Below are 16283 nucleotides of genomic sequence, written 5' to 3'. Positions count from 1 at the left end.
TTTAATGTTACGTCATAAACCAAGTGCTGGCAGAAAATCACATAAACAACCTAAATATTGATACAACCGTAAGTTCAGCTACAGAATACCCTACCGTTGAAAAATTGCCAGGCTAAAGAGAGCAGATGCATTCTTGTAGGCCAGTGTTTCCCAACCTTTAATGGTTGCGTACCACTTGGAGGTAAAACAATTGCGACGCGTACCACCTAGTTGAGTGTTACAGAGTAACCTAGGTGATGAAGTAATAAACATTTTGAAATTACTTGCGATTTTTTAAGTTCGAACTATATCCGCAAATTACAGAAAGGTGCTCGCGTACCGCCTGGAATGCCGTCGCGTGCCGCCAGTGGTACGCGTACCACCGGTTGGGAAACACTGTTGTATAGGCTATAACCGAGACAATCAATCGGCTTGCTATATGATATTCTTATACTATGCTAAAAACTGCCCCAAGCATAGGCTACGTACGCCATAGCAACAGTTTATTCATCCGTGTCCATTCAACCATAAACTTGTCGTTCATGCATCAGTGATTGCCGATGACACAGACCAAAGACGGAAATTCTACTAACGTTCACTCGGATTTACTGGGTGGATGTCAATCCTTTGTTTTCTTGTGTCAATTGCATTGGATTCGTTGCGTAGTGGGGAATAATAGGAAACATTGCGGGAGACAACTTCCGCACGTAAGCAAATATTTTGTTTTAATTGTACATTCTACAATTTGAGGAAACTGCGTATAGGCAAGTAAGTTGAGAAATGCATTGCGTTCTACGTACATACTACGATAGAGTTTGTGGTCAACTGCGTGAAAAAAGGATTTACCGCAGCAAACGAATTCCTACCCAAACCAATTCATTTTCCGCCAGTCTTCAAGTCGAAACCCTGAATGTGCAGTCATGTTTGCATATGGTAACGAGAAAGAAACTATCCCATGTAACGTTCCGACTGCCAGGTTCGACACATTATCTGTCCTACACCACGAAAGCATGCGTTTACCTCCATGTGGAACGTTAGAAATCCTAAACTACTGAACTGCATCTGAACGCACCATTACCAAATTAAAATGGAAAATTGTAATGGCATCAGCAGTTTACAGAACAGGAACTTCCAACAACAGTAAAAATGTCTAAAACCACAATTTTAAACCAAGAGGAAAATATTTCACAACTGCGTCTAGGTTTATGATAAAATGCATTAGAAATGATCGAGAAGGGTGAATAGTGTAAAGGGTTTTTATTGAAATTTTAACATGACTTACACTCCGCTGTTCTTTTTGCTTACGGGTAAATTTTATTGCTAGACTAGGTTTCAAGACGCAAGATCTATGTACAGCTAGGGGTTGCTTCGAAAAACGACAATTAGCCTACAAACGATATAAAATATGTTGGAATTAGATACGAGGCAAAAGCGCAAAATTACAAGCTTTGGCAAATAAAGCAAGATATTCAATGACGCGATTATACTTCATGCTGGACTTGTGAACAAATGAAATCGCTCTGAAGAGTAAACATGTTTGATGTGTTATTCTGATGCTTGGTTGTGCACGGCCAATCGACTTATACTGAACCGCACAAAAGTGCTCAAGCCGTGTGGATTCGTCATGTTCATGGATCTTCGACATGAACTTTAATATCAAGAGCAACCTCGCTTCCGAGAGCTTGACTTATGACATCGCTTTCAAAAGACATTTCTGAAATCTGGACTTTGCTGAGAGTGCTCACACCTTTGAGACGGAGGTTGTACATGCCGGATTCAATCACCACATTGTTTGCAACATCCCTCGCGTGTTTGGCGAAATGCAAGAAGGTGGTTTGGTCATTGTGGTGAAGACGGAAACGGCGATTTTCATTTCCTGACACGATGGAATATCTTACGTGTTGACGAAGCTGTTTCATCGATGGACGGAGGGTGAGGATTGGAGTATGATGAGTGATGTTGTTGGAAATTAGGTATATTTCGACAGGGTAGGTTTCATTGATCGACGCACGGCCCTCGTTGTCAGTCTTTTCAATAAGTTGACCTTCAGGTGCCGATCTGCGACTTCTGCGGGGCACGTCACCACCAGGCATACAATTGTAACACACGGTGTTTTGCTGAGGGTAGCGGTTTTGTCCGTACGCTGGGCGTCGTTGGTAGGGGCTATATCTGTTGTATTGCGGAATGCGCTGTCGGAAACCCTGCCTGGAGTTCATGCAGTGTCTGAAAACAAATGAAATAAATTAGAGAAATTTACACAAAAGAATGCTTTTTGGATGTGTTTTTATAGACCGATAAGAAGATATTTTTTACCCAGATCCAAGACGGAAGAATCCCATCGGACAAGAGCAAGAAAATCCTCCGTAGGTGTTTGTGCAGCCGAAGTTGCAACTACCGCCTCCCATTCCGCATTCATCTACATCCATGCAACTGCCACCAACCTTCCTCAAACCTCTGTAAAAAAACATCCCATCATCATAGTGAACGATTGAAACGAACGATTTTCTTTGTGTGTTGTATGGAAAATTCCAACCCGACACACAGCTCAATTTTGTAATGTTTCTATGTAGTGTATTATTTACCTTGAACATCCACATTGGAAGCCCCCGCGAGTATTAGAGCATTGCTGCCCGTGACCACATGGACTGTGGACGCACTCGTCAACATCTTGGCAACCACGACCATATAGTGTGGAAGTAAATCCTCTAGAACAAAGACATCTGAACGAACCAGGAACGTTCTGGCAGTTTCCTGCACATCCCACTTGTGCTCCAACGCATTCGTCAACATCTGCGGATGCAAAATGTTTAGAAATACACCTTCAAGTCGGTAATTTTACCTTCAAAATTATACGTACCTAAGCACTGATCTGACATATCATCACGACGGAAACCGCGTGGACATTCGCAATGGTAACTTCCGGGGTCGTTTCGGCAAACTCCTCTCGGGCCACAAAGTCCTGGTGTGTCAACACACTCGTTCTTATCCACGCACTGAGATCCCTGTCAAATAATTGCAATGTAACATATGTCTGCACGTAATGCAAAGATGTGGCACCTCTTGAACAAATCCATGTGGACATTCACATTTGAACGACCCGACAGTGTTCATGCATACATACTGACAGTTGTGACGCTTGGTAGCGCACTCATCGAAGTCTGTTTAAAGTAAAAAAATATCTTTAATTGTAAAACTAAAACTAATTTTGCAAATTTTAAGCGAAATTTCCCAAGAACCCAATTAAGTTTTTTTTTAATTAAAAAATTAATTTGTGTATTGTTTTATAGCTAACTTTTCCCCAGATAAAGCTAAACTAATTTTTAGCACTTGGTGCCTAACTTTAAATCTTACCAACACATGAAACACCGTCACTGTCCACATGGTATCCCTTCGGACAAACGCATTCAAAACTCCCCTCAGTGTTACGACAGTCGAAACTACAAGGGTTTGGTGTATGTAAGCATTCGTTGATATCTGTCACCATAAAATAATCGTGTTTTGGTTTTACAAACATTTGTATGTTGTAGAAGGGAAAATAACTACCGACCCAGGCAAACTTGTTTTGAAATTGACGGCTCGTATCCATGAGAGCAAGCACACCGGAAGCTGCCGAGGGTGTTGATACAAGTTCCATGGTTACAAAGACCTGGGAGCACTCTACAATCATCAATATCATCTCCGTTGGGTTGGAATCCGGGACCATGTGGACAGAGGGCCAAGAAATCAGCTGTAAAGGGGAGGATTAGGATACATATACTTAATTTAGGTCATTTTATGGTGAAACGAACCAGTGGCAGGATGAGGACATTCCTCGCAATCGGCCCCCCAACCCTTTCCTTTGCCACAACAACATTCCGCTTTGGTGAATGGCAGACCCGTAGTCGATGTGACTTCGCACATACGTTGGTGGACGGCAGTGTAACATTCGCCTTGTCTTGTATCTAAAAAAGCGGAAATGTCAAGCTATTGTATATGTTAAGTTCCACAGCGTAAAAACTTACCTAAGCACAGTTTGTGTTCACTATCATAATCGTATCCTTCTCTACACTGACACTCGTAGGAGCCGTCGTTGTTGACGCAAACGCCGTTGGTGCAGACACGAGCTTGTTCGCATTCGTTAACATCTTAAAATACCGTTTCACATTGAATGTTTTCGCAATGAAGTGAATTCGTGTTTTGCTTTATGAACATACCAACACATGTGTCAGTTCTTCCAACTCTTCTGTATCCAGGGCGGCAGAGACAAATATAATAACCGATAATATTTTTGCATTCCATGCCTTTTGTGGCACAGTCATTGTGAAGATCAGAAGCACATTCGTCAATATCTGTTTCAAAGTAAAAAACAAAATGTTTGTTATAGAAAATTTAATAAAACAAGAAACAAGTTTACTAACTATTTTTTACTAAAGTTATTTTTTCTTGTTTACCTTCGCACATTTTTCCGTCTGGCCTAAGCTGGTAACCGGTTGGACAAGCGCAGTGAAAGCTTCCGTCCGTGTTCTCGCATCTGAATGCGCATTGGTCTATATCTCTGTGAGCGCACTCGTCAATATCTGTACAAAAAATAACGAAAAAAAATAATGTTACCGTTGAATAAAACATATTCATTAATTGTTTCGTTGACAACGCCCAAATCCTATTACTGTGTTAACATACCGTGACACGTTATGTCTGGTCCGTTGTAATAACCCTCGTCGCAATTACATTCGTAGCTTCCCTCGGTGTTTTGACACGTTCCATGTCCACACGGTGTTCCGCTCAAACATTCGTCAATGTCTAAAACATAAAAAATGCGCTAAAATGTGAACAGATTTACGTCAGGCTCAAGCAAAATGGTATTAAATTCACTGGCATCGCTGGATCAGTCACTTTATCCTGACAAGCGAGATATAAAAATTCAAGCTTCCGGTGAAGTTTAAACTCACGACCCTGGGCTTTTCGGGCCCAATATGCTGCAGCCACTTAGCTACCAAAGCATGAAACAGTTCTGCGTTTGATTACTTCTAATTTCAATCAAAAGGAGGTTTTAATTACCGACACAACGTAGACCGGAGGCATCCAACTCGAATCCAGGACTGCAAACACACTTGAAACTTCCAGCCAAATTGACGCACTTGGCGTTAACACAAGGATTGTTTTCAAGGCATTCGTTAATATCTACACAGAAAAAGATAATCGTGCACTGTGAAAATTTCTGAAAGCGTCGGTATTGTTTAATCATTGTTATTAGAGCTACTTATTGACTAATTGAATACAGAAACATAAATAAACGTAAGTAAACTGTGTTTTTTTCAATTTTGGGCAAATTTAAAATTTTCGATTGTAAAATATTTAGTCGCTGATTGAGTAAATATGAATTGGAGTTTTTAAACAAAAGAAGTTTTGCCGACTAAAGCGAGTAAATAACTATTTCTGTTAACCTATTTTAATGCTTCCAAATCCACAACCGTTGGGGCAAAGATCATTAAACTCTGTAGAGTTGATTGCTGGACAGGATTCGCATGAACCGTCTCTTCCCCATCCACCTCCTCTGCAACGGCAACAGCAGTCACCCTTTGTCACCAAATCAGAACCCGCGTTGGAACAAACACCGTTAGTCACCGTTCTGAAACATTCTTCTTTTCGCGTATCTGCAATTGAAAACATATTGCTCAATCGCTATATTCATCCAGGGTAATTGCTCCGATGTTCGACCGCGTATTTTGGACATATTCGGCGTCCAAAAGGAGCAGCAGACATTCAACACCTTGTTTGGGTAAAAATTAGCGCCGGACTGGAATGGGTTGACGTTTCGGAAGTCTAGTTTTCGCCAATAGTCTACATCGTCCGGTAAGGTATAGTTCGGCAGTAATTGGCAGCTACGGGTTGACTTATTATTGAAATAGCAATACGTAATTTAGTTACGAACCTATGCAAATCTTTCTGTTTCGACTCAAAACAAATCCCACAGGACAAAAGCAAGTGTAACCGCCTGGTTCATTGGAGCAGGTTCCAAATTTGCACATTTCCTGAGCATCATCGCACTCGTTAATGTCTAATAAAAACCAAAACATTGACAGAACTTCTTCAAAACAGAGGGGCGAAAAATCCCTACCTGTGCAGGATCTACCATCAGGGCTCTCATAGCCGTCAGGGCAGTAACATTTGTATGAGCCATCCATATTCTGGCAGGTTCCGACACCACATATCGTTGAATCCTGGAGGCACTCGTTGGAATCTATAAAAAGATCGCAATATTTATCGAACCAAAACATCTCGTTGAGAAATCGTTTGAAGCAATCGACCGACCGATACAGATCCGACCATCCGGTGTCACGTCGTAGCCGTCGTTGCAAGTACACACGAAACCGCCAGGCAAGTTGTCGCAGACTCCATTTCTACATTGACCTTCCTCGTCGCACTCGTTGATGTCTGCGTTGTATAGATCCAGTAAAAAAGGGCCGACAGGAAAATGCGGTTTGATCGTGTATCAATTGGTTAATATATGATTCATGTGATTTATCCGGTCGCTCACCGACGCAGTCGCCGTTGTCAGAAATGTGGAAACCAGTGTCGCAGTCACAAGAGAAGCTTCCAAATACGTTTGCGCACTTTCCGTGGCCACAAGGATCGAAGTCGCACTCATTCACGTCTGTCGACAAAACAAGAACAATGTCAACAACTCGGTGGAACGTCTGGTTAAGGATAAACAAACTCGACCTACCTTCGCAAGCCTTGTCTTCGTGCACCGCCCTAAAACCTTGGTCGCAATCACAAATATATCCTCCGCGTGTATTCTCGCAACCTCCGTTGGCACAAACTCCGGACACCAAACATTCGTCTATATCTGATAACACAAAGAAAACAATTTCGTCCATTAAAAGAATAAAAATGTTTTTGTGTGAGTCACGAAGTGAAATACACGCTATTACGTACCATCGCAAGTGTCTGTGGCCTCGTTAAATAAAAAGCCCTCTTTGCAAGAGCACCGATATGAGCCCGGGGTGTTGGTACACACAGCATCAGCGAAACACAAATCCTCGTCCAGGCATTCATCATTGTCTGCGGAGAAGCGAGTTTGTCGGTAAGAAGGAAATGGAAAATAAACATGGCGGCGTTACACAACCACTTCCTTTGCTCGCATATAAATATGTCAAGTATGCTAATACGGGGTAAAGGTCTCAATTCGTGATGTACATCTTACCTTCACATATGATGAGGTCCTCGTTAAAGTGATAACCTTGCATACATTCACATCTATAACCATCAGCAGTTACGACACACTCTCCATCCCTGCAAACGCCAGTGTTACAAATATTGTCGGGTGGAAGGAAGGTGTCAGTGCCACAGAGGGACACGAATTCGTCTGTAGTCGGAAGTGGGCAAGGCTAAGGAATACAGGAGATCAGTATACAGCAAGAACAATTATATACAAAGGTTCTTACTTCGCAAGGATTGTTCCATCCCTGTCCAATATCAGAGTAACAACAACAAGTTTTTTTCGTTGTTTGAAAGGTAAGTTCACTGCTACATACATCATGAGTGGCATTATAGTAACGATGACATGAAGCTTCTCTTATGTCTAAAAATTGAAAGTTTAAATATTTTGCGAAGTAACATGAAAAGTGATTTTTTGAGGCTAACGCTATTTTAATATATGAAGGTTCAAGTACTAAATACATTACCTTCACACTTTCGTCCACCCTGAATTGATTTGTAACCTTCAGGACACGCGCAATTGTAACCTCCGACAGTATTAAGGCAAGTCCCAGCGCCACAAACATCTTCGTCTTCAACACACTCGTTCACGTCTGCCAGTCATCACAACAACGTTAAGAAAAATGGAAGAAAAATTTCTTCCAATCACAACACGTTACCTTCACACACTTTTGTGGTGGTGTTGAGAACATATCCTTCATTGCAGTTGCAGATGTAAGAACCAAAAACGTTGATACACTTTCCACCCTGGCAGAGACCTGGAAGTTGAACGCATTCATCTATATCCTCCAAAAGAACAGTGATTGGGTTGGGAACGAAGCCCTCGCCACCCGGACACAGCATGTCGTACTAAACCAAATACAATGCACATTTGTATGCAAAAAATACATTTTCCTCTCAACTCGCTTGTGTAACTTACTTCAGGTGTTCCAATAGTGGGACAGACTTCACATGGGTTTCCCCAGCCTTGCGATTCCGTGCAACAACATCTTGCCTTGGTCACCGATGCTCCGACACGGTCGGTGCAGATCGGGGCATTGTCGTCACCTTCAGTGTGAAGGTAGCAATCTCCTATACGGTTGTCTGCAAATATTTTGCACGTTAAGTTAGGCCCAACTTTGTTTTAAGTGTTAGATCCCAGCGGATATCTTACCAACGCAACCAATTCCGGTAGGATTCGGTTCAAACCCTTCAGGACATTGGCATTCATACGTCCCTTGTGTATTTACACAAATTCCGTTGATGCATTTTGCAACTTCAGCACACTCGTCGATATCCGTGCAATTGGCTCCTTGTTCGTCTTTCTCGTAACTTTAGAGAATATATGTGGCGTTTTTCGTGTCAAGTTATCTCCGGTACGTTTGTTGTTATATGTTATTTACCCGTTGAGACAGACGCAAGTAAAGTCTCCAGGAACATTGTGGCACCTCCCGTTCACACACACATGCTCGAAGGCACATTCATCAATATCTTTGCAAGCTTTCAGATCTTCAGTTGGTGCAAAGCCCATCGAACATTCACATTGGAAGCTGCCAGCAACATTTATACACTGACCGTGCGGACCACATAGAGATGCATCCTCCAAACAATCGTCGGTGTCTTAACAAGATAAAAATAGCATATATTTGAACAGGAGTAAGATACATGGGGGGTGATGTGCATACTACTTTACCCACCCGAACATGTAAAACCGTCCCCATGGAAACCATCGTTACAATCGCATGTGTAAGTTCCGAGCTTATTGCGGCAAGTCGCTTGATCATGGCACATGTGGGTCCCGCTCTCACACTCGTCGTCGTCTAAAACGGTTTATGGTGAGATATACATTGTCGTTCATTAACACGAGTTGTTTTCACTTCTCCACGCATCTTACCGTGGCACATAAACCCGTCACCATGGAAACCGCTGATACACTGACACGTGTAACTTCCATCAGTGTTGTTGCAATCGGCGTTCACGTGGCAGTTGTGTTTCGACAACTCACATTCATCCTCATCTATCAACAATAAAAACTTTCAAGATTTTAAGCTTACAATAGGATAAGTGTTTACTTACCAACGCATATCATTTGACCCAGTGGAACACAATAGCCTTGATCACATAAACAAGTGTATGATCCCTTGGTATTGTGGCAACGACCGTGCATGCAAGCATTCGGATTCATTGCACATTCATCGATGTCCTCACAAAATCTTAAATAAAAAGCATCACAAATTAAAAACAGAATTTGTTCACTGTAAAATCTGCGCCTGTTTATTCAACTATAAATGCATAGCAGAAACTTACTGAAGATCGTTGGTTGCCATGAAACCATCGAAACAAACACATCGGAAGCCTCCGACCGTATTTTCGCATTGACCGCCTCCGCACCTGTTCATTTGCTCCATACACTCGTCCTTATCTGAATGAGTCGCATCATGTTACAACTATTCGTTAAGATCGCTTAATAGACGTTACCGGCGCATGTGTGCAAGTCAAATGAGAGAACAAAGCCATCATCGCAAGTACATTCGTATGATCCAATTGTATTGGTGCAACCCATCTGGCATTCACCGTTGTTCGTTGCACACTCGTCAACATCTGCATCAGACGGATAATTCACAAACTTGTTTGAAATACACTTTATATTTCCACTTACCGACGCAATCCTGAGCGTCAGCTGTTGCAGTGTAGCCGATGTCACACAAACACATGTAATATCCCAGCATGTTCTCGCATCGACCGTTTGGTTCACAAAGGTCAGGTCTCAACGCACATTCGTCCACATCTTTATTATAATAAATTGTAGCGAAAAACCTAACAATAAGTTATGTGGAATTTTTTTGGGGGCAAATTTACCAACGCAGGTTGTCCCATCAGGACTAAGGGATCTTCCTTGTTGGCATGTACATTGGTAGCTTCCTTCGGTGTTGATGCATTCGCCGCCAGTGCAGTAACCAGGCATTCTGCATTCATCAATGTCTGCATAACCAAAACAATGGTCAAAATTTTGTCTTTTAGTTTAAAACTGCCACGTTGCCCCTTTCCACTCACCCACGCAGACTTTCATTGAGAGGGACGGTTCATAACCTTCGTCACAAACACATTGGAAATCACCATCGATATTTTCACAGACTCCATTTCCGCACAAACCAGGGCTAAAAGAACGTAAATTACTCATAACGTTAGACTTTTTACATTATTTAATCCTTTTGGCGATATTTACCTGATTTGACACTCGTTAATGTCGGAACAGTTTTTGCCCCCCTCGTCTAGCGTGAAGCCGCGGTTGCATTGACACATGAAGCTGCTGTCAGTGTTCTTACAAATACCATTGGCACAGAGATTTGGAAACAAAATACACTCGTTCATCCCGGGGAAAGTCAGTTCGCCCTTCTGGCACAAATCTACGTATGCTTGCGTTCCAATCCGCGGACATTCTTCACAATCATCTCCCCATGCCAGACCGATTGAACAGCAACATTTTGCTTTAGTGATTCTGCTATTGTCGGTTAACGCTGAAGTGCAGGTGTTGTCCTCCAGGTTCAAGTAGCAATATCCAACACGCAAATCTGCAGTACAAAAATTTCACTTGGGCTTATGCTCAGCGGGGGGCCATATCTTTTAAAACTCGGACATACCTTCGCACACGCGCCCGTCAGCAGACAAGGTAAATCCTTCCGGACAAATACAAACAAACGAACCGACAGTTTCCCGACACTCGGCGCCATCTTGGCAGTAACCAAGGTCACATTCCTTGATGTCGACACATTGGTCTGTACGAATATCAAGGGTGAAACCAACTTCACACCGGAAACCAGATCCTACAACAACAAATACGAATTTGAACGGGTGAAGGTTTTGCAATAAATCAAGGGGTAGGGAGTTTACTCAAAGTGTTGCAGTCGAGGCACTCTGTGCCGAATCCCCAGGCGGCTCCTACAGAGTTGCAACATTGTTCAGCCGTCATCAAGCGGTCGCCGATGCTGCCTTGGCATTGTCCATCGTTGAAGTTAAGCCAGCAGCGTCCAACGCGAACGTCTTAAATTTAACCAATTTGTTACATTCCATTATCAGTGAATGTGTTATTTTTTTACCGTAGCAAACATGTTGGGTGACGTCAAGCATGGCTCCATCCTCGCAAACGCATCGGTAAGTTCCAGGTTCGTTAACACATCGACCATCCGTGCAAGGATTTGAAACACATTCGTCAATGTCTAAAACATTTAAGGTTTTTAATATCGATAAGTTACAATGTTGATTGAAGTACTTACCCTCGCAAACATCACCCTTGAGAACGAACCCGGGGTTGCATGTACAAGTATAAGATCCTGGTGTGTTTCGGCAAATTCCGTTGCTGCAAAGATTCTGTGTGCATTCGTCGAAATCTAAAACGAGGAAAGATGTTTTTATCTAAAATTTTGTCCACGAACCTATAGCTTACCGTTACACGATTGTTGATCGTCAGCAACCAGGAACCCAGTGTTACATTCACAACGATAGGCGTTGTTGCCCATATTCACACAATGTCCGTTTACGCAACCATTCTCCAACAGTTCGCACTTGTTGGGAACAACAAAGTTGCCGCAGAGCACCGCGTGATCAGCTGAAATCAAATTGATGAGTTGCGACATACATTAAGTAAGAAGCTAGTGGCTTTCTTACCGTCTCCTTCCTCGGCGCACGGCTCGCAGTCGTCGCCCCAAGCACTCGAGGCTCCGGGAACGGAACAGCAACAATGAGCTCGTGTTGTGACGATAGGCAAAGCGTTGCGGGGACGGCACTGGCCGTTGCGGACACTTCTGAAGCACTGACCCTCGGTAAGATCTGGACATAAGCTAAACTTATAAATCTGTTGTACCTTTATAAACTTTTTCGGGGCACGGAAATAATACCTAGAACGCATCTTCTTCCAGATTCATCAAGAACTTGGAAACGGTGACAGTGGCAGCTGAAGCTTCCCGGGGAGTTTTCGCAAATACCGTTGTAACATGGATTGTTCAAACACTCATCGATGTCGACGCATGAATCTCCGCTCGGCTGCAATGTGCAATGAAACAAACGAATATTATTCATTCATTGCATAATCTGAATGTTAACTTACCAACAAGCGGAACCCGTCATCGCACACGCACTTGTATCGTCCTTCCATGTTTACACAATGGCCGTTGGTGCACATGTTGTTTCGCTCACACTCGTTCTCATCTAAACCAACACAATAATTAAAGTCCAATATTCTGTAATTTAATAAAAAATATGAAAGAAGCATCAGACCTATGCATTCTGTGCCGTCGTCAGACAAATAGTATCCAGGATTGCACAAACATTTGTAGAAGCCGTCAGTGTTAATACACCTTCCATGCGAACACAGACCCTGCGTTTCCGCACATTCGTCGATGTCTGCATCAAGAACAAAGAAGACATTTATTACAGCAACAAAGTAAAGGTAGACCAGACGCGCCCTAAGCCGATGTCCGTTTTCTCCTGAGATTTTGCAAGCGATAAAATTTACCGGGTTTATTGTTAGCGGGTATTAACTGCAAGCTGGTCCTATAGATTTGTTTATTAACATAGTTGGTGGGGATTCGACTCAGACAAGCCTTAAACCTCGACACGGTTTCCGATTATAGGTAAGCTGCCTTCTAACGGACAAGCATCGGTGGTTTGGAAATGAACCTTGATTCATGTTAATAACAGACGTATAGTTATTTGTACTTAAAAAAATTCTTACCGTTGCATTCTTGTTGCGTGGCGGACACCCTGTAGCCAGTGTGACAACTGCAGATGTAACTACCTCTAGTGTTGACACAATTTCCATTGTCGCAAAGGCCATCTTCAGCGCACTCGTCGATATCTGGTATCAGTCAGCATATATTCGCCATTTGTGTTTTTGTTTTTTGCCGCATTGGCGTTGCAATAAAACTTACCAATACATGAAGTGAGCGAGCCCGGCGTATTTTCGAAACCGTGATGACAAAAGCATTTGAAAGACCCGTCCGTGTTCAAGCAAGTTCCATATGAGCCACAAATATCACCCTGGCCCATACTAGCACACTCATCATCGTCTAAAAATGGTAAACTATTTACAAAGCGAAAGTACAAAAAACTGCATGTTGAATATTGATCGCACCAATGCATCTTTGTCTGTCAACCGACTGGTGATAACCAGGGTTACATTCGCACGAGAAGCTGAATTGTTCAGGGAGAGAAATACATCGGCCATTGACACAAGCTTGTTCCTCCAACACTCCGCAAATATTACCAAGTGGCGCTTCCGAACTGCACTGTTGCTCGTATTCGGCTAAACAAGAAAGTATTTGTTAATAACCCCCATACCCGCTGGATTTGCACGCAAGCCTAGATTACTTACGCGTGCCGACTGCAGCACACCTTTCCGCAAATTGACCCACAGCGGCGAAACATTTTCCCAAGGTTTCCTGTCCAGACTGCATGCAACAGCACACAGTTCGGCGGACAAGGTTACCAAGAGGGTTTGCACACATGCCTGACTCGATTGCCGTGTAACACCTTCCTGGAAGATTCGCTACAAATACACACAAATTCAAATGTAATTGATTGCAAGTGACCTTCATCCCTGTAGGTATTCTTTTTTTTTGTATAGTTTATGCCTTTGCACGACCCTTTTCAACTTACATGAAAATAAACTTCCAATCATATAAGATGCTGCTACAGCGATAAATATAAATAAAAAAGACCATTTACAATATCATACAATACAATACAACGCAAGAGACATTAAAACAAAGATTGTGAACTTACATATGCAATGAAGTCCATCTGAGGAAAGTTGATAATTTTCGGGACATTCACACCTGAAACCTCCATCTGTATTGACACAGTTTCCATCGGTGCAGATCGAAGGACGACGACATTCGTCGATATCTGGTTCAAGTAAAAACTTAAAACTAAGAACAGCCATTCACAGAATTCACAACTTACCGATACACCGGTGCATGGTTGTCTCATATTCATAACCTTCGGGACATTGACAAGTGAAAGATCCAGCAGTGTTGACACATTCTCCACCCTCACATAATGACGGCAAGACTTCGCATTCGTTAATATCTGGAAGCAAATGAATTAGTTTAAAAATCAAGACGAACCTAATGGATATTTTATAGTTGTCGATGACCAGGTAGGAATAATCGAAATAAATGCAAACAGAATCGAACAAAATATACAAAAATCTGCTTAATTTTACCCGCAATTTCAGTTGCTGTGTTAAGTCGTTGTTTTAAAATATCAAAATGTTGTTTATTTATTGTATTGTTCAACTCACCTGTGCAGTGTGGAGGTAAGAATCCCTTACTACAGTTACCAACTCTGGCGGGACATTCTTCACAAGGGTGACCCCATCCTTCACCAACTGTCGCGCAGCAAAATAGCTTTGTGCACATAACGTTCTCGATCTCGTTAGTGCATGTGCTGTTGGTACGAGTCAGGAAACAAGGACCCTTGCGATAATCTAATCAAACAAAAATGCATCTGTATTCAAATCGAGATGGCCAAATAAAATCAATTAACCTCTTTCGCAACGTCTTCCAGTGAAGCCGTAAACGCAATTACATCGACCGGGCCTCACGCATGCTCCGCCGTTCAAACATCCAGGGCCGCAAAACGCTGCAAAGCAAAGCTAAGCTTAAAGAAACGACGGAGGACGTTTTACATGTGAACTAACGCTGTTCGCAGTGTGGTCCTGTGTATGTAATCGGGCATTTACATTCGTCTTTGATGCACGTGCCCCCGTGTCTACAAAGCATTTTGCATCCCATTCCTCCTGAAGCTGTGAAAACATGTTTATTGAAGAGACGTATTGTACAGGTGACAAACAAAACTTACCATCAGCTCCGAAGAAAGTATCTGGCGCGGGATCACATCTCCGTTTGTACTGTCCGTCAGGACAATAGCAGACGTTGGGAATCACGCAATGTCCGGCACCACAAAACCCTTCATCACATTTTGCTGCCAACAAATAAACGGTTCTTTAGTGGTAAGCCTGTCAAAAAGCGTCTAAAATATTTACGTTGTGTGCACATTCCATTTTTACCAAGAACCCATCCTCTACAACAGAACTTGGATCCTTTTTCTTTACAGACACGTGGTCCAGACAAACTGTAGAGTTTAAAGCATTTTGTCAAAACCAAGAAAACAAGAACGTTTTACCCAACTTACTCGAGACCCATTCGACGTCGGCGTTGAAGTCCAGTATCGGCCCTCCTTCTTGCAGATTGCGCAGCATCAGCGGTTCGTCGGCCACCCATATCCGGCATCCCGGGGTAAGGCATGTGACGGATATTTTGGTCATTCCTTCTTGCTGTGTGTCGGGAATCCTGCATCGGAGACCCCCACGGCATCCACCTTCTTCGGGGAGTTTCAAGCCTTTGTGACATGGCCATGACGGCCAGCGCGGCCACGAAAAACCCAATATGCCACAAATTCTGCATCAAGCTTTTCCAATTTCCCGTAGCTATCAAAATATACTTTTACCACAGTGAATCGGCAAGACTGTTAGCAATTGAAGAGATCTCCACTGCTTTCAGCCTGTGGTTATAAAAGATACGATCAAAATAGCGATGTTACAACGCCGACCTCTTGTGATAAAACGTTAATAATATACAAACGGAGTTTTTGTGTCCTTGACTCCCAAACATTACCACGACACTGCGCTACAACTTGCAATCTGGCTCTCTTTTCACTGACCTTGATTACTGCAAAGAAAAGCGGCGTTTGCGACAACCTGACATGTTTGCTGATCAAGCAAAACAACGACACGTTTAAGTTACATCGATTACAGTTTGGCGACAAGAAATGAAACCAGTCGGCGAAAGACGGCCCTCACATAAACACAAATACGCGTCTGTTCTCAGCAGCCGACCTGAGTTCGTCGAAGCTTTTGATGTGATCGCAGGCGGAGCAAGGGAAGAAAAATTGGTAAGTATTTTTTCTCGCTAAAGCGCACATTGGGTTTAAGAGAAGAGAAATAGCAAAAAGTAGGCTGCGCGAAGCTCGGTCTCCTCCCAAACGTTGCGCCACTTCAAACATGCCTCCATCTACATTTAATCCCACTCAACTTCCGTCCGAATCGGGCTTTCGGGATCGACATC

General features: G+C 42.8%; 1 protein-coding gene across 1 annotated transcript; it reads right to left on the bottom strand.

The window, feature by feature from the left end:
* Positions 1-1061: 1061 nt before the first annotated feature.
* LOC145889505 (fibrillin-1-like) lies at positions 1062-15716 on the bottom strand. Its single transcript, XM_082980468.1, has 57 exons — positions 15352-15716; positions 15203-15291; positions 15019-15141; positions 14858-14962; positions 14704-14799; positions 14459-14644; positions 14119-14244; positions 13939-14061; positions 13529-13702; positions 13289-13459; positions 13086-13223; positions 12890-13012; positions 12433-12558; positions 12263-12363; positions 12054-12198; positions 11824-11985; positions 11603-11764; positions 11433-11546; positions 11256-11375; positions 11050-11199; positions 10800-10982; positions 10385-10730; positions 10213-10316; positions 10018-10140; positions 9818-9946; positions 9637-9759; positions 9466-9580; positions 9235-9371; positions 9053-9175; positions 8856-8978; positions 8562-8778; positions 8333-8490; positions 8099-8262; positions 7839-8028; positions 7647-7772; positions 7407-7543; positions 7166-7349; positions 6898-7023; positions 6686-6808; positions 6497-6613; positions 6271-6393; positions 6077-6199; positions 5891-6016; positions 5403-5612; positions 5017-5139; positions 4639-4758; positions 4410-4535; positions 4173-4307; positions 3981-4103; positions 3768-3920; positions 3527-3706; positions 3331-3453; positions 3037-3137; positions 2837-2981; positions 2562-2769; positions 2293-2433; positions 1062-2202 (listed from the first exon to the last, which is right to left on the bottom strand). The coding sequence occupies exons 1-57, from the start codon at positions 15621-15623 to the stop codon at positions 1608-1610; spliced, it is 8709 nt and encodes a 2902-aa protein (XP_082836594.1). The 5' UTR covers positions 15624-15716; the 3' UTR covers positions 1062-1607.
* Between the last annotated feature and the right edge of the window lie 567 nt (positions 15717-16283).

This window comes from Ascidia mentula, chromosome 2, assembly GCF_947561715.1.
Source record: "Ascidia mentula chromosome 2, kaAscMent1.1, whole genome shotgun sequence".
Taxonomy (NCBI): Eukaryota; Metazoa; Chordata; class Ascidiacea; order Phlebobranchia; family Ascidiidae; genus Ascidia; species Ascidia mentula.
The sequence above is the reverse complement of the archived record's forward strand: the minus strand, read 5'-3'. Positions and strand labels throughout refer to the sequence as shown.

Bases quoted from the DNA above. Each gene is read 5' to 3' on its own strand.
- LOC145889505 (XM_082980468.1), bottom strand. From the start codon at position 15,623: ATGCAGAATTTGTGGCATATTGGGTTTTTCGTGGCCGCGCTGGCCGTC. The intron at 8,029-8,098 runs GTAAGTTACACA...TATTTGGTTTAG, and splicing joins CCACTATTGGAACACCTGAA to TACGACATGCTGTGTCCGGG. The intron at 5,613-5,890 runs GTTCGTAACTAA...TTTCAATTGCAG, and splicing joins AAACAGAAAGATTTGCATAG to ATACGCGAAAAGAAGAATGT.